Genomic DNA, 22,824 nt, shown 5'->3' with positions numbered 1-22,824 from the left:
AGGGGTGCGAGTTTGTCCCACAGAGCTGAGTATCTGCAGCGTTGGGAACAGTGATGAACACAGTCCAGATCGCTGCTGACAAGACATGGCTAACTGATGGGCTTCCGAGCAGAAGGCAGAGCAGAATAACAGGGGTGGGAGGAGACACTAGAGCCTTGAGGGGGCAGGAGTTGGTGGCCGGGAGAGCTTGTGGTGAGCAAAACTGAGTGCTATCTTGGAGGGCATCTGGCCTGCATCCTGGGATATGGGTGGGGTCTCAAATGGGGGAATGAAGGACTCAGCTAGCAGAACTAGAGCTCATTTCCCAGAAAAAGGGAGGAACCCAGTCAGAAAGACAAGGACACAAGGCCTCAGGGGTCCCATAGCCAGGCTGACTGGGGGGTAAGCCTCCTGATCTCCTGGGTAGAAGGTTTCCCAGGGCATGGAGTGTGGAGGAAGGGGGGGGGGGAAGGGTAACCTGGGACATCTCAGGAATCCCAGACAAGGCTTAGGGTACTTTTTCCTCTCATCCAACCCCAGTGTAGATTCAGACAGGAGACTTACCTGCTGACTGATTTAGGTACCAGTATTTGATGGCCTGCTGCAGCCTCCTCTCCCTGTGGCCTGTGATCAGGATGTGGCAAAAGCTGACAAGCACAGGGTTGGTATGATAATGATCCACATAGAGCATGCCAATCCATGCACTGTACCCTGAAAGCCAGAAGACAAGTCAGGCCAGGCAGTACAGCCCAGGATGGCCCAGTTCTTGCTTTTTATAACATAACTGCAGCATCACTTTGTTCCTAAATGGTGCCCGTGTCTTTGCTGAGAATCTAGAAAATAAGGTAGAAAGAGCTGGAAGAGTTCTTCGAGATCACATCCTAATCTATCCATTCCATGGGGAATTTGAAGCTCAAAGGGGCCAGGAGCCTCTGTGGCTAATAGGAGAAGGCATCGGTCATATAATGAATGGATGAGTGAGTGAATGGACACGGGCCAGAAACAGAACAAAAACCATTTCTGCTCCACAGAAGTGGCTGATTTTTGAGTATTGCAACCGAACAGACCGTTTTCTTAACTAAGTTTGTTTCCAACTAAGAATACCAGTAATTCTGAGATGTGTTCTTTCTCAGAAATTTTAGAGCTGTGCATTCATACGTTACCTTCTGTTTGGATAGAATTCCGCTACCTCTCACTGCCCTCCATGATACCTCAAAGGTCTGTCAAATGTGAGGTGTTGATAATAGCCTGAATTCGCTTCTGAATGAGTGTGTTTTTCCTACTCAGCTTCATAGCCTCCGTGGGAAGACAAGCTCTAAATATAAGTGAAGAGTGTGACCTGTGGGCCTCTGATACCCGACCTCCAGGCAGCTTCTACAAAGGTGCAAGGCCAGCCCTCCCCAGATGCATGGCCCTCGGGGGCTGGCCACTTACCCATGTCTGCTCCCTCATAGCCACTCTGCACGATGGTCCTGTCGATGCGGGCGATCAGCCACGTGCCCAGGATGCAGCTGATGAGCAGCCTGGAGAGGCAGGCACCCAGGCCCAGCAGCACGTTGTAGAAGAACAGAAAGTAGTTGAAGTTGTGGAACGCTTTCCTACAAACGGAAGCAGGCAGAGGGCAGCACCCTTTCAGTATGAGAAGGTGGCTAGGCAGGCGGGCTAGGGGCCCCCCAGACCTGTGTCAAATCCTACATCTCCTGTCTCCTAGCTGTGTGACCTCGTGCTGTAAGCAGGAGCTGACTGTCCCCACCTCACAGCACTACTGTGAGGACTGGCTCAGAAGCAGTGTAGGGGCACTGAGCCAGTGCTGGACAGATGTTACTGAGAACTGTCAAGTTTCATGGAATCCTTGGGTTTTGAGCTTTCCTGTATGATAAGAAATCTCATGTGGCTACAGCTGGTTTTGTGGTTCTAGCAGAGGTTGTGGCTTTCCCACTGTCTGTTGTGACAGTGACCTCCCCAGCTGGAACTGCTCCCAGTCCTCCAGATGAAACTTCCCACATGACCACCTGATCACGTGGTTTCCTGTTGCCTCTGGGATAAAGCCCCAACTCTGCATACTGAATTTCTGGGCCCTCTCTGAGAGGGCCTTTCTGGCATTGTCACTTTGTGCCCACTCCCTGCCCCTCACCATCTAAGGCCACTGCACGGCCACCATATTGGATTCTCATTCTCCTCCCAACATGTCCTGCCCTTTCATGGCTTCCTGCCCACATTCATGCAGTGGGGCTGCCAGCCATGCCCTCTCCTCATCTCTGCCTGCAGGAATCCGTCCATCCTACCCATCTCAGCTCAAATGACCCACCTGCACTTGGGTTAACACTCCTGCCTCTCCTCCTCCATTATTCATGTTTCTCTAGTAATTCTTCCATACCCTCTGGAGTCTACTGTCCCTGTGTGTCTGTGTCTGTCAGCTCCAGTGGACTGTGAGCTCCTCACAGGCAGGTGATGTAGGGATATCTCTGTATCCTCAATGCCCATGTTGTTTCCTTCACTAGTGAACGGCTTTGAATGAATGAATTGGAAAGGATTACCATGGGCCAGCACTATTGTTCTAAATTGTATCTTAACATTTCATCCTCTGAACACCTCATGGAGGTATGCACAATTATTTGTAAAATGAGGAAGCTGAGGTTCATAGATGTTTAGTAAGGTCACACAAGGTCACATAGCTCATAAAGGATGGAGCCAGGACTTGGAGCCAGGCAGTTTGGCTCTAGCGCCCACTCCTGACACTGCCCTCACCTTCTCAGAGAGTGCCGAGTCCGCCCAGGACCCTGCCACGGGTGGAGAGGAAGGCACGAGAGACTGCTGAAGCCAAAGCCCTGCAGTGCCCATTCCCTTCTCTGCCCTCACCTGTTGTTGAGAGCCAAGGGCTTCTGCTTGTCGGCTGTGCCCATCTTTGGTTGCAGGAAAAAGCTGGCAGCGATCCATACCTGCAGGATCATGAGACCCAGGATGATGGCTATGGTGATGCTGAAACATAGGGTGAGACCATCCTGAGGTGGGCTTGTCCACTCTTCCCAAGCCCTTCTTGAATGCCGGGTGATAAAGAGAGAGATGCTGACAGCCCGCCACACCAACAGTAGCATGAGCTTTATGCTTTCTGCCTACAGAGCATTTTCATGCCCATTGTGCAGATATGAAAATTGAGGCTCACAAAGGGGAGATGATTTTCCCAAAGCTACAGAGTCAGGTCTTCTGGCTCCAGAGCAGAACTCCAGGATTTAATTGATGTCCTTTTGTCCAGAGGGGGCAGCTGGGATGAGTGGTTTCACAGCATGGGAATCCAAGAAAGGAATGGAGTTTTTAGAAGAGCTCACAAAAGCCATGGGACAGTGGACAGGGCAGGCTCTGCCTCAGACTCACAGGGAGCTCTAGAGGAGGATGGAACCAAGGAGCTCAGAGCAGGGAGGTCCCCAGACAGTACCACATCCCGTCTTTGCATCCTCCGAGCACCAATGTGGGGTGGGGTTAAATGAGGCTTTGGTTTCCATTGCCTAGCTCCCAATCCTGCCTCCTCCCCGTCCTTGGACAAATTGCTTAGCCTCTCTGTGCCTCTGTTTCCTCATCTGAAAAAATGGGGCTAACGTAAGCCCCAACCTCAAAGGTTTCTTAAGAGAAAAGACGCATAGTAAATTCTCAGTAATGTCAGCATTCACCTTTATCTTCCATATGGGTTAACTGAGGCTCAGAGAAGCAACTTACCCAAAGTCACACAGGTGATCTAAAACCTAAGCTCAGATTCCCTCTCTCCTTCCACTATACTGTCTTGTCTCTCACTTGACCTCTCTGAACCTCAATCTTCCCAGCTATAAAATGGACATACTTGTATCCACCCCCCCCCGCCCCCGCCACACACACACACAATTGTGAGGACTCCATTCAACAGTGAGAGTGGAACCATTTTGTAAACTGTAAGGCTCCCACCCCTGTGAGTTGCTATGATGGTTCATCCCTGCATCAGAGTTGAGAGCATGGGGCCACAGGTTGGTGACAGCCCACAGGGAAGGGGCATTTTGGAGAGCAGCTGCAAGAGCCCACCAGCCCCCAGGCCCTGGGTAATGACAGAAAGCCCCAGCGCTTACGTCCCGATGCCCAGTCCTCGGAGCATCTCCAGGCCCTGCTTGTGGATGATGGGCAACACCAGGCCATACATGATGGCCAGGCCACACAGGCTCTGCACCACGTGGATGATGAGGTAGCCTGTGGGCCAAGGGAGGCAGTGGTCAGTCAAGCCCCTTCATGTTCCAGTCCTGCGTGTTCCTCCCTGCATTCCTCCCTCCATCCTCCTCTCATCGAGGGCCCTGGCACTTTTGCTTATGCTGTTTCTTCTGCCTGACACCACTTCCCCTCTCTTCCTGCTGATCTCCTGCTCATCCTGCTAGGTGCAGTTCAAATGTCAACTCACCAGAAAGCATTTGTGCCCTACCCTGGGTGTGGATAGTCACTTCCCGCTCTGGGTCACCACCACCCTTAGCATATATGCCCTGTGGGCTCAGGACAGATGGTGATGATGATCTATATGTGTGTGCTTCTCCCTTCCTGAAGGTCCCTCGTGGAGGAGCTGGGGCTGCTTCTGCCTCACCTCTCTCCTCCTTGCCCACACCAGGACTCCACAGGTGCCCAGGGAATGCGTGTTGAGTTGAATGGGTCACGTGATGGCACTTACCCCACAGAATGTAGGCTATTTGCCAGCCAGAGTACCTTGCAATGGCCACCTGAGATTTAAAAAAAAAAGGGGGGTCTCTCTCAGAGGGGAGAAAACCTTGATTGCCTGTGACACACGTGTCCAGTATCCCTGTCTCATTTGAGGTTCACCCACCAACCCACTGAGGCATGTGATGTGATCATCCTCATTTTACAGATGAGGAAATGGAGGGCGGGATGGCGTAGTGACTTGTTCCGAGTCACTCAGCAGCAGAGCATACTAGAATGGAGGACACTGGACTCCCAGTCCGGGGCTCTTCCTCCCCCAGCTCCTGCCCCTGTCCGAGATGCAGGAGAGCAGGTTTTGGCAAATCGCTTAGTGTCGCAGCAGAGAAAGACCTCTGCAGGCTTACCACACTCTCCGACGAGGAAGGATTGTGGAACTTCAAAGGGAGAAAGTGTTTATCTCCTGCCCACAACCTCTTCATGTGCTTTCTAGAGAAAAAGTGGGAAATTAGTAATGTCCATAATTATGGCACTTTCTGCACTTAGAGCTCAATAGATAATGGTTAATAAACCAAAAGGCCTTTGGAGGGAGATGGTGGGCAGCTCAGGCCCCCTGAATTGACCACAGCTCGCGGGACGGTTCTGATCAGCCTTAAAACTCTTAAATTTAATATATTTTGTAAAAATAATATAGTTTCCTGTCTTAATGGAGACTGATTGTCACTGTTGAGGCTGTGTCTTTTATCTTCTTCATTTTGCTCTATTTTCTGATTTTTTCTGTGATGAATATGTATTACTTATGTAACAATATTTTAAAACAGATAAAGACAGAAAACCATTTTTAATGATAGCCCCACCTTATAACAACATAAAGGGAAATGAAAAGGGACCACCACCCCTCACAATCCCACACCCCAGGAAATCCCATGTGCTAGTCTGGCCCTTTGCATAAAGATTAGGTTGGCATACTTATGATTATAGTCCACATTCACCTCTGTGTCCTCCTTTTTTCTTAACATCTTATCTCCAGCATTTTCCAGGTTGTTTTGAAATCTCATGACCACTTAATTGGGAAGACTTAGTATGAAATACGGGATGTATATTTATTACATGTTGAAATGATGATATCTGGGTTATGTTGGGTTAAATAAAATATATTATTAAATTGTTTTCACCCCCCCCTTTTGCCTTTTTAATAGTGTCTACTAGAAAATTCAGAATTGCATCTGTGGCTTTCATTGTGTTTCTGTTCAGCAGCACTGGAGTAGAGTGTGCTACCAGGAATACGAACACACATATAGATATATTTGCATAGAAAATGTCTGGAAGGATGCTCAGAGAATTAATACCAATATTTAGCTTTGGGGCAACAAAGTGGGGTCTGAATGGGAGGAAGACTTACTTTACACTATGTTTTTTGTAACATTTAAAAAAAAAAGGCCTGTGTGTAGGTTGGAATAATGCTAAGAAAAATAAAAATAGTGGCACACTGCTAGTGCTTCCCAGTTTGTAGGGTGCTTTCCCCTCCAATATCTCATTTACCCCATGGTCCTGTAAAGGGACAGGGCAGGGATCATCACTCCCAGGCAACAGCTGTGGGAGGGAGAGGCCAGCCTGGACAGGAATGAGGCCTCCGCACCACAGGTGCCCTCTCTTCCCTGTACCTCAGTTGCCTTCCACCCACGTCCACACAGCCAGTTCTGCAGGGTCGTTGTCCCTGGTTGTGGTCAAATGCCTCACTGAAAATCTCCCAGACACTTGCAGACTAATGAAAGAAGGAGCAGACATATCCCTACATCAGACAGGGTGGGGAGAGCAGCAGTGTGCAGTCCACCCACGGGGTCCAGGGAGAAGAAAGCAGAGAGGGAGCAAGCTAGGGTGGGGATGGAGAGCTGGGGCCTCTTTGTGCCAGGAGAGTCTTCTCTTGGATACCATCTGCAAGAGACCCACCCTTTGGACAGCCAGATGGAGAACATGTAAAGGCAGGATGCTCCGGGGCAGTGGGGATTGGCCATGTGCTTCCTGTGAGTGAGTGTGAGTAGAGACTGAGCCAGCAAGAGAGAGGGACAGAGACAAAGGCAGAGAGACAGAAAAGGGAGCAGTAGATACCTAAAATTCTACTGCTGTCTGCACGCAAATGCTGGTTACATGCTGAAGGCCGTCCCCTCCTCCTGCACTGCTGTTCTCGCACCTCCTGCACCTGGTCCCCTTGACCCAATCTCCTGTGAGGTCCCCTTGAGCCAGATTCATCTGCTGGGAGCCCAGTGTGATTGGTTCTGGAGAGCAGGGCAGATGTGATAGCCAACAGAGATGCCAGAGTGTACAGGAAATGACAAAGTCTGTGGGGTCAGAAGACATGATCGGCTGCTAATGGCTTGGGTTACGTTGTTGAGTCTCAGCTTTCTGAGCTGTAAAAATGGAGATGAAAGTACCCCTCAGGGTTGTGGGACAATCAAAAGATTCTAGCACAATGTCTAGATGATAGCAGAAGCTCAAATCAATAGTTGTTGTTTGGTTTTTTTTCTTACTACTAGTAGATGTGGTTGTCCTGGACCTCTTGCATACACTCCTGGTTCTGCTGCGGCCACTGCTGGCACTGCTTGGGAATTCTTAGGAAAGTCTGTCAGATGCTTTCCTGGCTGAAGACACAAATGACTCGCAGAGCCCTCTCACCTGTAACAGGCCAAAATGTGAAACAGGTAGCTCACACACGTAAGGGAGGCAGGCAAAATGGTCACCACCCAGACTCCTGAAATAGAAAAAGTGATAGGAGAGGCTTCAGAAGATGAACCAGAAACAGTATTTTCAAAATGCAGAAACACATCAGAAAGGCCTGGGCAAAATATATTATACTTCCTTTAACACATTTCTTGTGTAAATAAAGTTTTGCTTATATTTCCGTTTCATTTTAGCCACGCACACCCTTGATATACTTTATTTCCTGCACAATCCTTCCTTTGGTATTAATATTTTCAATCTACAGTGAGTAACGGGAAGAGAAAATTATGGGGTATACACATCACAGGTCGCTTCCATCCTTGTAAAACGATTAATAGTTGAACTTCTAATTGCCACTTTTGGGGGGGATGGTAACCCACCCCCAGTTAAACATCAACCACGTACAAGGATAACTGGAATCAAGAGTTCTTGACTATTCATTCATCGTCTTTCAACAAGTTTTTAATATTTTGTATCTAATTTGCTTTTAGAGGGATTCTGTGTATTAGAGAGAGAGGGATGGAGAAACAGGGAAGGAAGATTTGTGGGTGTAAAAGCTTTCATACAAGCTGATTCTCAATATGTGCAGAGAAAGCATTTTAAAAAATCCAACACCTCTTATAATTAAAAACACTCCACAAACTAGAAATAGAAGGCAATTTCTTCAACCTGATAAAAGGCGTCTGCAAATAGCCCCACACCTAACATCATATTTCAGGGCAAAAGACTGACTATTGTCCCCCTAAGTTCAGGAATGAGAAAATCAATGTCTGCTCTCACCACTTCTATCCAGCATTGTACTGGAGGGTCTAGCCAGGGCGATTAGGCAAGAAAATGCATCCTGACTGCAAAGGACCAAATAAAGCTATCTCTATTCACCAATGACTATATACATATTTGTATATATATCTCTATATATCTGTATGGATATACAGAAAATCCTAGGGAATAAACCAAAAAAATTAAAATTAATTAATGAGTTCAGCAAGCTTGCAGGACAGAAGACCAATATATAAAAATCACCTATTTCTGTACACTAGCAATGAATGATCTGAAAATGAAGAAGACACTGCATTTGCAATAGTATTAAAAAGAATAAAATAGTTAATAAATTTCACAAAAGAAGTATGCAACTTGTACACTGAAAACTACAAAGATTGTTGAAGGAAATTAACAAAGACCTAAGTTAATGGAAAGACATCTCAGTTTCATGTATTGGATGTTCTTAACATGGCACTACTTCCTAAATTATCTACAGATTCAACCCAATCCCTATCACATTTCAATGCCATTTTTGCATAAATTGACGAGCTAATCCTAAAATTCATGTTAAAATGAAGGGACCCAGAATAGGCAACACAATCTTGAAAAAGAACAAAAATTGCAGGACTCACATTTCTTGATTTCAGTCTTACTACAAATTGACAGTAATGAAGACAGTGTGGTACTGCCATAAGGATAGACAAAAGGATCAATGGAATAAATTGTGAATCCAGAAGTAAACCCTCATTGTCAATGTATTTTCAACAAGGATGAGAAGACAATTCAATAGGAAAAGAATATGCTTTTCAACAAATGCTGCTGGGACAACTGATATTCACATGCAAAACACTGAAGTTAGACCCTTACCTCACACCATCTACAAAAATTAACTCAAAATGGATCGTAGGCTTAAATGTAAGACCTAAAATTATAAAAGTCTCAGAAGAAAATAGAGTAAATCTTTGTGATCTTGGGTTAGGAAATGGTTTCTTTGATATGCACAAGTGATAAAAGATATGTTGGACTTCATAAAAATTAGACACATTTGTGTTTCAAAAGACACCATCAAAAAAGTGAAAAAGCAACTCACAGAGTGGGAGAAAATATTTGCAAATTATATCTCTCGAAGGGATTTGTGTATTGAATGTATAAAGAACTCTTACAGCTCAATAATAAGTCAACAAATGACCCAATTTAAAAATGGGCAAAGAATTTCGATAGACGTTACTCAAGGAAGATGTACAAATGGCCAATAAGTACATGAGAAGATGCTCAACATCATTAGTCATCAGGGAAATGCAAATCAAAACCACAATGAGATACCACTTCACACTTACTAGATGGCTATAATAAAAAAGGCAGATACTAACAAGTATTGGTGAAAATATGGAGAAATTGGACTCCTCATACATCACTGGTGGAAATACACAGTGATGCAGCTGCTTTTGAAAACAGTCTGGCAATTCCCTGAAAGGTTAAACATAGTTACCTTATGATCCAGAATTCCATTCCTAGGTACATATATGAAAACATATGAAAAATTTGCAGATGAATGTTCATAGCAGTATTACTCATAAAAGCCAAAAAGTTGAAACCACCCAAATTTCCATCAACTGATGAATGGATAAATACAATGTGATATATTCATACAACAAGATAAAATTCAGCAATAAAAAAGAATGAAGTTCGGACACATGCTGTGACATAGATGAACGTTATGAAACATTTTGCTATGTGAAAGAAGCCAATCAGAAAAGGCCACATATTGTATGATTCCATTTATATAAAATGTCCAGAATAGGCAAATCCATAGAGCCAGAAAAAAGTGGTTATCTAGGGCTGGGAGAGTGGAGGAGAAATGGGGAGTGAGCAAATGGTCATGATTGCTTTTTAGGGTGATCAGAATGTTCTAAATTTGATTGTGGTGATGGTTGCCCAACCTTGAGAATGTGCTGAAAACCAGTGCATTGTATACTTTAAATGGGTGAATTGTATGGTATATGAATTATATCTGCATAAAGCTGTTTTAAAAAGAAGGAAAAAAGAAAGCTGACTGCCATTCCTTTCAAGTTTCAAATGTGTCTTTGTTCCGGCATCACCAGGATTAGACAATTGCTATATCCCAAACCTCAACCAACACAAAGAATGTGGGTAAAAGGCCATAAATCAACCTCCTGGGGATGCAGGGGAGCCGTCCTCACAAGGGAAGGATAGGAAGAGCCCAGATCGAGATAGAGTGAAAATTTTATGCTTTGATCCTCAAAGTGCTTAAACATGTGAGAAATATGTCAAAGAGGGAATAGAACATCAGTGAATATGGTGATATATTCACTACAATTCACCCAGACCAAGAAACTGAGGTTTGAGTTAAAGACTTGCCCTGAATGGGGATGGAAATGTGAATTTTAAATGTATGATTTGGGGGGCCGGCCCGGTTGCATAGCGATAAAGTGCGCACGCTCTGCTTCGGCGGCCCGGGGTCGCAGGTTTGGATCCTGGGCGCGCACCAACGCACCCCTTGTCAAGCCATGCTGTGCCGGCGTCCCACATAAAGTGGAGGAAGATGGGCATGGATGTTAGCCCAGGGCCAATCTTCCTCGGCAAAAAGAGGAGGATTGGCATGGATGTTAGCTCAGGGCTGATCTTCCTCACACACACACACACAAAAGTATGATTTGGAATGAGTGTTACTGAAATTGAAGATTAGAATATGCTCGCTGAGTGTTATATTCAAGGACTCATCAGGCTGAACATAAATCCACATTAAAGATGAATAAAAATGCTCAAGGGCAACAATAAAATATGGTAACATGAAAGAAGCAGTATCTGCCTCAGCGTTCATGTAAAAGGTAACTTTCCATATCACATATATGTAAGGGAATTGTCCTCAAATAATTCATAGTAGATCTATTCCCCTCTGGTTTTGATATTCTACTAGCTTATGAATCTTAAGTAAAAATATCATTTGCATCACTTGTTTCATGGCTTAAGGAACATTTGGTAATTTATAGCCATCAAATATCAGAGCTCAAAGGCTTGTGGAAACCATTTAGTACCCCTATCCAAGCCCCATTTTAAAGGTGAGAAACTGAGGCCAGGAGAGGGGTCCTGACTAGTCACAGAGTGAGTTTATGCTGACGTCTTGTCCAGGGTCCTTTTTCATAAGGGAATAGTGAAGAACTCTCCCCTGCCATGGGCAAGTGACATATAAGTAGAATATGTCATTTTCAAAGAAAGGTTATGTGGCTGCTGTGGACAGAATGTGTACCCCCAAAATTCATATGTTGAAACCCCAATCCCCAATGTGATGGTGTTTGGAGATGGGGCCTTTGGGAGGTAATTAGGTCATGAGGATGGAGCCCTCACGATGGGATTAGTGCCCTTATGAGAAGAGACATGAGAGAGCCTCCTTCCTCTCCTTGTTCTCCAGCATGTGAGGATACAAAGACAAGATGGCACCTGCAAACCAGGAAGCAGGCCCTCTCCACACACCAGATCTGCCAGCACCTTGATCTTGAATTTCGCAGCCTCCAGAACTCTGAGAAATAAACATTTGTTGTTTATACCACCCAGTCTATTTCTTATAGCAGCCTGAACTAAGACATAAAATTTGAAAGATACAAATAAACTTTTCATATAATCTTAAAGAAAAGTCAAGACTTCATGTTTTATTTTTTCCAAAGTGAAAAATATATCACGATTTTACTTCTTCCCAGTGGCATCAAAACAAAATAGGCTATTTAAGATGAGAAAATTTTCAGAGCGTGTTCAATTCAGCCCCAAATAGGTGTTACAAAATGGCCTGTGTCCTGACCCCACTGACCTTCTAGTCAATGCAGGCAGGCAATTATCAGTTGTAACACATTCTTCTCCAACACCAGTCACCTCATGCAGGTAATAGCAATGCTAGCAGCAATAATCACTCCAGGTGTGCACCTGCCAGCAGTTACAATTCCCTCTCTGTTTCCCACACAGGTGGCAGGAACAAAGGTGGCATGATGGTTTTACCTTCGGCAACGCTCATCAGCTCCTTCACCTGCAGGATGACTGGGGTCAGGGTCCCCGTCCGGTTCACGGAGGTGAGGTAGCTCTCCAATTCACCTTCAAACACATCCAGCTCATCTCTCACATACACGAACATGTAGAACTCAATGGCAATGAACTGGGGACACAGAGTAAACGTTTCAAGGTCTCACCTGAGTCCAGCTCAGTATGTGAACAACATATGGGTCTCTGGTTTTGAGGCCAAAACTCTTCAAAATTTGTAACTCATCTGAAATAGACTCTAGATTGGCTATACTGAGATGAACAGGATTGTGATTTCTTTGGAGACAGGAGTCACTCCACACTCTGTTCTTCACCCTACAGCACACAAGACCACGCCTCACAAGGGCTCGAGGAACTTTTCAAACATTAGTGAAATCAGAGTGAAGTGAATGGCTCACTTTGAATAAGGGGTGACATTGGGGACAATTCCAGCCATCTCTCACTGTTCCCCCTCTTGCATCTTGGTGGTAACCAAATTGGAGAAGGTACCACTTCCTGTACACATATCATGCTTGCTCACTCCCACCATCCTGTCCTCATGCCTTCTATCGTCATGCCAATGCTTCTAGAGTTCCTGCTGCCATTTTACTTCACCAGCCGAATCTTGTTTATCTCTGAATGTGGAGCTCAAATGCTGTTGTCTTCAGGTAGCTTCATAATTCACTAACCTTCCAGAACACTTTCACCTTTCCTTTTTCTCTCTTTAGATGGCAGGTACTTCATACCATCTTCTCTCCTTCTCTTAGACCATGGGCTTCTCCCAGGCCAAGACTCTCTCTCCAGCTCTTAGCATAGTGCTTGCCATAGAGTAGATAACCAATAAAATTTAAGAAACACAATAACTCCAAGTGAGTTATTTATTGTTGCAAAGAATTCTAGTTGTCCATTAAAATCCATTCACCCTTACTTTGGGCACAAAGCTGGACTACATTTTCCAGCCTCCCTTGAGTTAGATGTGGCCACGTGTCAAGGTTCTTGCCAAAGGAAGAGGAATGGGAGGAATGTGTGCTGCTTCCACACGGCCTTTGAAAACCTCCCACATGCATTTCTCCACACACTTTCCCCTTCTGCTCACTGGCTGCAGATGGTGAGGGTTCTTGGGGATGATGAAGGCACATGATGGAAGAATCTGGATTATGGAATAGCACATGGAGAACTGCTGCCTCCCAACCTGACCACCACTCAACATTGCTATGTGGGCAAAAATATATGTGGTGTTAAGTCACTGAAATTTGGGGGTTTATGTGGTACTTCAGCATAACCTAAGTAATATATTCAACTAAAACTTAATCACAGGATTAGTTTATATAGGCATCATCCTAGTACATTTAAAATGAGCACAAGACAATTTGGCCTTGCTATTTTTATGCCTCCATTTTGACTCAGACATTTTACCTCACATAACTTGGACCACATGAAATGTTTTGAATCTGTGCTTAATAAAATACTGAAGTCAGAATTATGCCAACATTTAAAATTTCTTGTTGAGAAAGCAAACTTAAATAAGAGCAAAATAAAATAAAGCATTTTAATTTTTGATCCATTTTTTGAAATATAGTACAGTAGACAAATTCTAGTTTTTCCCCTTTTATTTTTATTATCCAATGAAATTATTTATTAGGATCAATTATTTTATGTTTAAATGACATGACTTTTGTTCATGGCATAATTTGCTGACTATAGATTCTGCTATTGTAAGTTTCCTTTAGGTATCATTGTCTCTACCAAGTCAACGTTCCTGGGTCAAATTTTGCATATCAAAATGTTTTCAAATATATTTCTCTCCCATCAATTTTTAGTCAATGATAAATTTTACCATGTGCAGGTTTAACTATTATCAGTTTGATTTTGTGTGGATTTTTTTTATTAAAGATTTTATTTTTTTAGAGAAGTTTTAGATTCACAGCAAAATTGAGAAGAAGGTTCAGAGATATCCTATAGTCCTAACTGCCCCCACACTTGTATAGCATCCTGCATTATCAATAAATATCGCCCACCAGAGTGGTACATATGTTACAATTAATGCACCTATACTGAAACATCATTATCACCCAAAGTCCATAGGTCACCATCAGGGTTCACTCTTGGTCTTGTGCAGTCTATGGATTTGGACAAATGTCTAATGACATGTCTTCACCATTACAGTATCATACAAAGTATTTTCATTGCCCTAAAAATCTTCTGTGCTCTGCCTATTCACCCCTCCCTCCCTGCAACCCCTGCAACCACTGATCTTTTACTGTCTCCATAATTTTGCCTTTTTCAAAATGCCATATAGTTGGAATCATATAGTATGTAGCCTTTTCAGACTGGCATCTTTCACTTAGTAATATACATTTAAGTTTCCTGCATGACTTTTCATGGCTTGATAGTTCATTTCTTTTTAGCACTGAATTGTATTTCATTGTCTGGATGTACCACACATTATTTAGCCATTCACCTACTGAAGGACTCTTGGTTGCTTCCACATTTTGGCAGTTACATATAAAGTTACTATAAACATCTTTATGCAGGTTTTTGTGTGGACATAAATTTTCAATGCATTTGGGTAAATACCAAAAAGGGTGATTCCTGGATCATATGGTAAGAGTATGTTTAGTTTTGCAAGAACTCACCAAACTGTCTTCCAAAGTAGCTGTACCATTTTGTATTCCTACCAGCAATGAATGAGAGTTCCTGTTGCTCCACATCCTTGTCAGCATTTGATGTTGTCAGTGTTCTGAATGTTGGCCATTCTAATAGGTATGTAGTAGTAGTATCTCATTGTTGTTTTAATTTGTATTTCTCTGATGACATATGCTGTAAAGCATCTTTTAATATGCTTAATGTGCCACGTGTATATCTTCTTTTTGAGGTGTCTATTAAGGTCTTTGGTCCATTTTTCAATGGATTTTTGTTTTCTTATTGTTGAATTTTAAGACTTCTTTGTATATTTTGTCTCCCAAGGTGTGGTTTGTCTTTTCATTCTCTTGACAGTGTCTTTTGCAGAGCAGAATTTTTTTATTTTAATGAAGTTCAGATTGTCAATTCTTTCTTTCATGGATTGTGTCTTTGGTGTCGTATCTAAAAAGTCATTACCAAGCCCAAAGTCATCTAGATTTTCTCCTATGTTATCTTCCAGGAGTTTTATAGTTTTTCATTTGACATTTAGGTCTATGATCCATTTTAAGTTAATATTTATAAAAGGTGCAAGGTCTGTGTCTAGATTCATTTTTTTGCATGTGGATGTATTGTTGTTCTGGCACCATTTGTTGAAAAGAAAATCTCTGCTCCATTGTATTGCTTTTGCTCCTTTGTCAAAGATAAGTTGACTATATTTATGTTGGTGTATTTCTTGGCTCTCTATTCTGTCCATTGATTTATTTGTCTATTCTTTTGCCAACACCACACTGTCTTGATTAGTGCAGCTTTACAGTAAGTCTTGAAATTGAGTAGTGTCAGTCCTTCAACTTTCTCCTTCTCCTTTAATATTGTGTTGGCTATTATGAGTCTTTTGCCTCTCCATACAAACTTTAGAACCAGTTGGTCAATATCCACAAAATAACTTCCTGGGATTTTGATTGGGATTGCATTGAATCCCACTATAGATCAATCCCAATATAGATAGATCAAGTTGGGAAGAACTGATATCTTGACAATATTGACTCTTCCTATCCATGAATATGTAATATCTCTCCATTTATTTAGTTCTTCTTTGATTTGTTTCAATAGAGTTTTGTACTTTTCCTCATGTAGATCTTGTACATATTTTGTTAGATTTTCACCTAAGCATTTCTTTTGGGGGGTGCTAATGTAAATGGTATTGTGTTTTTAATTTCAAATTCCACTTGTTCATTGCTGATATATAGAAAACCAATTGACTTTTGTATGTTAACCTTGTACCATACGACCTTGCTATAATTGCTTATTAGTTCCAGGAGGATTTTTGGTGATTCTTTTGATTTTCTACATACTCAGTCATGTCATCTGTGAACAAAGACATTTTTACTTCTTCCTTCCCAATCAGTATGCTTTTACTTCCTTTTCTTTTCTTGTCTTATTGCATTAGCTAGGATTTCCAGTAAATGTTGAAAAAGAGTGGTGAGAGGGAACATCCTTGCCTTCTTTCTGATCTTAGTGGGAAAGCTTCTTATTTCTCACTATAAAGTATGATGTTAGCTGTATATTTTTATCAGATTGAGGAAGTTCTCCTCTATTCCTAGGTTACTAAAAATTTTTATGATAAATTGGTGTTGGATTTTGTTAAATGTTTTTTCTGCATCTATTGATATAATCATGTGATTTCGCTTGTTTCGACTGTTGATGTGACTGATTACATTAACTGATTTTTTAATATTGTGCCAGCTTTGCATATCTGGTATAAATCCCACTTGGTTGTGGTGTATAATTCTTTTTACACATTGTTGGATTTGATTTACTAATATTTTGTTTAGAATTTTTGCATCTATGCTCATGAGAGATATTGGGCTGCAGTTTTCTTGTAATGTCTTTGTCTGGTTTTGGTATTAGGATGATGCTGGCCTCATAGAATGAGTTAGGAAGTATTCACTGTGCATTTATCTTCTGAAAGAGATTATAGAGAATTAGTACAATTTCTTCCATACTTGTTTCGTAGAACTCACCAGTGAACCCATCTGGGCCTTGTGCTTTCTGTTTTAAAGGTCATTACTTACTGATTCAATTTCTTTAATAGACATAGGCCTATTCAGATTGTCTATTTCTTCTTGTGTGAGTTGTGGCAGATTGTGTCTTTCAAGGAATTGGTCCAGATGGTTATCAAATTTGTGGGCATAGAGTTTTTAATACTATTCCTTTCTTATTCTTTTAATGCTCATGGAATCTGTAGTGATGTTCCCTCTTTCATTTCTGACATGAGTAATTTGTGCCCTCTCTCCTTTTTTCTTAGTTATTCTGGCAGAAGCTTATTGATTTTATTGATTGTGTTAAAGAATCAGCTTTTGGTTTCATTGATTTTCTTTACTGATTTCCTGTTTTCAATTTCATAGGTTTCTGCTGTAATTTTTATTGTATCTATTCTTCTGCTTACTTTGTATTTAAATTGCTCTTCTCTTTTTAGTTTCCTAAGGTGGAAGCTTAGATGATTGATTTCAGATCTTTCTTTGTTTCTAATGTATACATTCAATGCTATAAATTTCCCTCTAAGCACTGCTTTTGCTGCCTCCCACAAATTTTGATAAGTTGTGTTTTCATTTTCATTTATTTTTAATTTCTCTTGAGATTTTTTCTTTGACCCATATGTTACTTAAAAATATGTTTTTTAATTTCCACTATTTTGGGATTCTCCAGTTTTCTTTCTGTTATTGATTTCTAGTTTAATTCCATTGTGGCCTGAGAGCAGACACTGTAGGATTTCTATTCTGTTAAATTTGTTAAGGTGTGTTTTGTGGTCCAGGATGTGGTCTATATTGGTGAATGTTCCATGTAATCTTGAGAAAAATGTGTATTCTGCTGTTGATGAAGTAGTCTGTGGATGTCCAAAATATCCAATTGATTGATGGTGTCAATTACAGTTCAGATTTCCCTACCTTGGCACTGGTTCCCATGGGGTTTCTGCTCCATTCTGTTGTGACTCTCTATATCCACCTATCTGTCTCTCCAATTTTAGGGGCAGTGGTTTGCCCCATGACCTCATTTCTCTTATAGATCTAAGAAGAGTTGTTGATTTTTCAGTTCAGGGTTTTACCTGTTGTTAGGATGGAGTGGTGTCTTGCAAGCTCTTTACATGCGGAATTGGCAGCTGGAAGTCTCCTTAAATAATTCAATTATATGTACTAGTTACATTCACCAGGTGGGTAAAAGTGTCCTTGGAGTCAAAATGGTAGAGTCAAAGAATTGTACTTCTTTGATTTACAGAGATTCAATTTTGATCCAGCTTTTTAAGAACAGCCCTTGCCCTAGCCCCACCCCATTTATGAAACAGAAAAGGATTTGCTCAGATCTACTTACAAGGTACAGGCAGATAAAAGCCAACACAGTGGTTCCGATCATTCGGCTTGGGAACTGAAAGCAGGGGTCCCACTCATATACCCTGGTTTGAAACCAAGACTTTTTTTTCTCCCTGTGAGTGAATAAACACCAAGAAAAAACAGGTTGTGGTTGGTAAACAAATGCCTGATTCTTCTGAAAATAACCTCATCTCCTCCTCTTCGTCTCAGAGTGGAGTGAAGAGAAAGAACACTGGGAGATTCCACAGTTTTCATTCTCCCTTTAGTCTTAAGAACAGAGACTCAGTTTTATTCAGTGCAGCAGTTCACCAAACTAAAAGTTCCTGACCTCTCTTACAGCTACGAGTGACCAGGACTAAGAAGTACAGGCCAATGAGCTGTGATCAGAAGTGTGGTGTGGAACTTTGGGGAGGGTGCTTAGATGGAACCAACACAGCTGGGAAGGACCCCATTGCCCTTCCTTCTTTTCTCCTGCCTGCCATCTGAAATGCAGACATGGTGGCTGGTCCAGGCTGGAGCCCCAGCATCTATCTGTGACCATGGACAGCCTTCATAATGGAAACCACTAAGATACTGGAGCAGAAAGACAGATGGTCGGTAACCTGCCATGGTGAACAGTCTAGGGTCAGTATAGACTTCCCACCTCCAGAATTCTTTTACATGAGAGAGAAATAAATCTCTCTCTTGTTTGTGCCACTATTATTTTGCATTTTCTGCCATATGTAGCCAAATGTAGTTCTAACCAAAGTACTAGCTTTGCCACTGTGTGACCTTGGACTATATACGTCCCTTCTCTGGAGCACATCCCCTTGTACATAGTGGCAGTGACAGGGGTGGGGTGACCTGTATGAGGCCACGAGCTATGTCCTCTTTTATTGGTAATGACATTTGAGTTTTTCTCTGGGAATCTACTCCTCCCCACCATCAGTCCTGTGGTTCAGTAAGACTGAACCACTTCCTGGTTCCAGTGGTGACCACGTGACCCACACTTAACAATCACTTTTCTCCAATCACCCAGCCACAGGAATTGGTTCTGGGATGGCATGGGCTCCAGTTTGATCCAATGAAACACATTCATGGGAATTTTGTTTGAATTATTAGAAAGGAAAATTTCTTTTTCCTGTGAGCTTAAACCAGGAGAGTATAACTTGACATTCTGGGAGCCATCATAGGAAGGAAGCCCACCTATGAGGCTAAGAGATAAAAGCAGAGCTGAGAAGAGGTGAGGGAAAGAGATCTAGTTCTGATGATATCAGTTAAGCCCCTGGATCCATCTGTGTCTGAAACTGACTATCTCATGTTTTAAATCATGTAAGGCCATAAATTTCCTTTTTGTCTTTCCTCCAGTTTGAGTTGAGTTTCTGTTATTAGCAAACAAGTGCCCTTCCAGTCCTCTCAGGGTCTCTCACGCTGTCAGGGCCCATCAGTGTTGGTGCAAACAGCGAGGGGTGAATAAATCCATCTTTGACTTACTGCACGGGCAACTTCCTCAGGAGCTTTTTGACATGCTCGGCCTGGTGAACTTCCAAGAAAGGCTTTTCTTCCTGTGAGAAAAGAGAGAGGTTTATGCTTCGGCTCACAAATTCGAGTTTTGGTCTCTGAGGGGCTGTCATCACAGAGGGCAGGAATTTGGGTAAAACTTGCTCTTTTGGATTGAGCCATTCCCAGACATCTGTCATTTCTTAAAGAGAGGGGCAAGGTCCAGTCTCCTGATCACCAAGCACTTGCTTTCATGAAACGCCAGAGGTCTGGCCTTCCGTGACTCTTCTGCTTACTGAGTGCACAGGCACTGTTTCGTGAAGTCCTTTTTCCCTTTGAGATTTGGTGATTTCCCATCGTAGTTCAAAACATTGTTTCAGGAATGAAACACTCCAAAACCTAGTGTTTTTACTTCTTATGAATAGGAGTTTCTTTTGCTCATTTCTTATTTCGCAGTATTTGAAGAAATAAACGTCAATGGTATGTTTTGAAATGCTTTATCCAAGTGTGATAAGTTTTCCACAATAGTCATCTATTTTGCTACACATATTTAATGTGTAAACTGTATTTGCTATGAGATGAATCTTACATGTTGCCAATATGTAAGAGGGAAGTTTATAGCAGTAAACACCTACATTAAGAAAAAAGAAAGATATCAAATAAACAACCTAACTTTATACCTCAAGGAATTAGAAAAAGAAGAAGAGTGAGTGGTTCAGAGAGAGCCTCAACAAACAAACTGTTTGGGTTCCCGTTCTGGCTCTGCTACAGACTAGCTACGTGACCCTGGGCAACGCAACTCACCTCTCTGGGTCCAAGTTTCGTAATGCAGAATGGAAGATGTAATAGTAGTGCCTACCTCACAGCGCTGTGGTGAAGACCAAACCTGTCAGAGCACACACAGTGCTTGTACGTGGTGCTCACCATCGGGAGCTCCCAGCCCAGGCGGACCCTCAGAGACTTGACAAACGTGTGCAGGAAGCGGCCCAGCAGGAAGGCCAGGCACAGCAGCGAGGGCCAGTAGAACACTATGGCCTCGTACCTCCCCACGAACTGCAACAGAAGCAGACCACGGGGTGCGCGCTCGAGCTGGGGCAGGGCCCGGCCCCTGGTGAAGCTGTGGTCAAGAATCTACCTGCCCCAGCCTGCTCCCACCAAGGCCCAGAGCTTGGATCTCTCAGAGCTTGGATCCCTGCTCCCCAGCCCAACCTCATCAAAGGAGCAGTGACTTGGAGTCTGGCAGCCATGGATTTGAGTCTCAACACCCGCATTTTATTTTATACAAAGGGCATCCATGGTTTTTTTCTGATTAGGTATTAAATGCTTTTGGAAAATATGAGAGGGAGGGAAAGAGAGAGGGAGAGAGGGAGGGAGAAGAAGGGAGAGGGAGGGTGAGGGAAGGTGAGAGAGGGAGAGAAAGGTGAGGTGGGGGAGATAAAGAGGGGAGGGATGGAGAGGGGAAAGAGGGAGAGAAATAGAGAATCAGAGAGAGAAAGGAAGGAAAGGAGGGAAGGAGGGAGGAAGGAAAAAAGGGCCTGTTATTGCCATCATGTTGGGAGCAGCACAAGCTCCCACATATAACAGGTCTCTCAAGATGATGCTCATAGTTTTTCTGTGTTTTCAGTTTCATTTTGATGAAAAAAAGGTTTTTTTCACTATTTTAAGACTAATAACATTGTGATTTGTCTTTCACAATTTACTAGTTGGTTTCATGTTTATTATTATTCATGTTTATAAACATGTAATGTTTATTACATTTCCAGAGTATTTCCCCCCATGGGAAATCAGGGTTTGATGTTGTGATGTTAGGGTGCAGGACAGAGATATGCTGAGATGTGGGGGCTCATGTCTTCCCTTCATCCTCCTCTCCAACATATGCTTTGAGACATAACCACTGTCAATACTTCAGTGTCTTTCATCTTTACCTGTGTCCATATTCATATATTATAAACTGAGATTGTAACAAATATATAGGTCTGTATATATCATAATCATTTCCCCACATGGTTAAAAATTATTTGCAAATACCACTTTTAATGCCACATAATAGTGCATTATTTAGATGAACCAAACTCTATTTAAACTTTCTCCTTATATTTGACATTTAGACTCTCCAGTATCTCTTTTTATTAATAATGTTTCCATGAATATATTTGAAATCATGAGACCAAATCTTTATTATTTCCTTAGTCTGGATTCCGGTCCCATGATTTTTAACTAGTAAGTTGTATACCCCCTGAGCCTCCTTCTCTTATCAGTGAACTGGGGATGGCACTGCCACACTGTCATCAACGTGTCTTGAGGACTCAACGATTAATTTTTGGGACTGAGCCTAGATCAGTGCCTAGCACATAGCAGTTCTTAATGTTAGTGATTCTGAGCATAGGAGTCAGACCCTGCTCTCTCCTCCAATTAACCATGAATATTTCAAATTTCAAAGGAACCTCTGGAAGACTGAAGCTCTCCAAGACTCTAACGAAAATTCCTGTGATGTGGAATCCCACACTGCAAGCAGTATGAAGGAGGTTTGGGCAGAGGTCTGCCAGAATGCTCTCAATCCTAGTGCAGAGACGCAGAGGGAGGGCCCACCTCTAAGCTTCATTTTACAATCCAGTGCCCCAGACTCTTCCTCACACCCTTTAATCCTCCACAGTTACTATAGGCCAGGAGAGGCTCCCGCAAGGCTCCTTGTAGGCTCCTAGCCCAGGTGGCCTCCTTGTGCTCTCCCACCTGCCTGGTAACCCTTCTAGGTGCCGCATGACATCCCTCTTTTTTCTTTCTCCTTTTCGTGGGGTACAGGGCTAAATAGACAAACTAGTTTTCCCCAATTCTGAGAACAATGCACAGCAAAGCTGTAAGTGGCTCATCTAGTCTGAGTCTCCCATTTTATAGACAGAGAAACTGAGGCTACATGAAGGAGTGAAAGAAATGAGCTTGGGAATCAGCCAGACCTGGTCTCAACTCCCAAATCTGCTGCTTCTTAAGAGTCACTTAATAAGCTTGGGCCTCAGTTTCCTCACCTGTAAATAGGTTTGCTGAAAGCTTCCCCATGTTGAGGGACTGCTGTGAGCAACCAATGAGAGAACATCCATCTGTGAACGAGCACCTTGATGAACCTAAGATGCTGTACAATGGAAGCATCATGAATGGCTCCAAATCCCCTTTTGTACACACGAGGAAGCTGAGGCCCAGAGAGTGGCAAAGGTTGTGCAAA

The 22,824-nt window shown here is 42.8% G+C and overlaps 1 protein-coding gene across 1 annotated transcript in view; it reads right to left on the bottom strand.

The window, feature by feature from the left end:
• LOC101396000 (stimulated by retinoic acid gene 6 protein-like) overlaps window positions 1-22,824 on the bottom strand; it is a gene marked incomplete at its 5' end in the record, with an annotated part of 37,927 nt that overhangs the window by 6,268 nt on the left and 8,835 nt on the right. The window contains 11 exons of the mRNA XM_087419485.1: window positions 544-690; window positions 1,414-1,577; window positions 2,839-2,958; window positions 4,071-4,188; window positions 4,655-4,703; window positions 5,046-5,127; window positions 7,312-7,387; window positions 12,127-12,280; window positions 18,133-18,244; window positions 19,605-19,675; window positions 20,535-20,663. Of these exons, the coding sequence (XP_087275611.1) occupies window positions 544-690; window positions 1,414-1,577; window positions 2,839-2,958; window positions 4,071-4,188; window positions 4,655-4,703; window positions 5,046-5,127; window positions 7,312-7,387; window positions 12,127-12,280; window positions 18,133-18,244; window positions 19,605-19,675; window positions 20,535-20,663 (1,222 nt within the window). The remainder of the gene's footprint in view (window positions 1-543; window positions 691-1,413; window positions 1,578-2,838; window positions 2,959-4,070; window positions 4,189-4,654; window positions 4,704-5,045; window positions 5,128-7,311; window positions 7,388-12,126; window positions 12,281-18,132; window positions 18,245-19,604; window positions 19,676-20,534; window positions 20,664-22,824) is intronic.

The sequence above is a fragment of the Ceratotherium simum genome, chromosome 29 (assembly GCF_057802395.1).
Source record: "Ceratotherium simum simum isolate JZ-2026a chromosome 29, ASM5780239v1, whole genome shotgun sequence".
NCBI lineage: Eukaryota > Metazoa > Chordata > Mammalia > Perissodactyla > Rhinocerotidae > Ceratotherium > Ceratotherium simum.
This window is presented reverse-complemented; position numbering and strand designations above follow the sequence as displayed.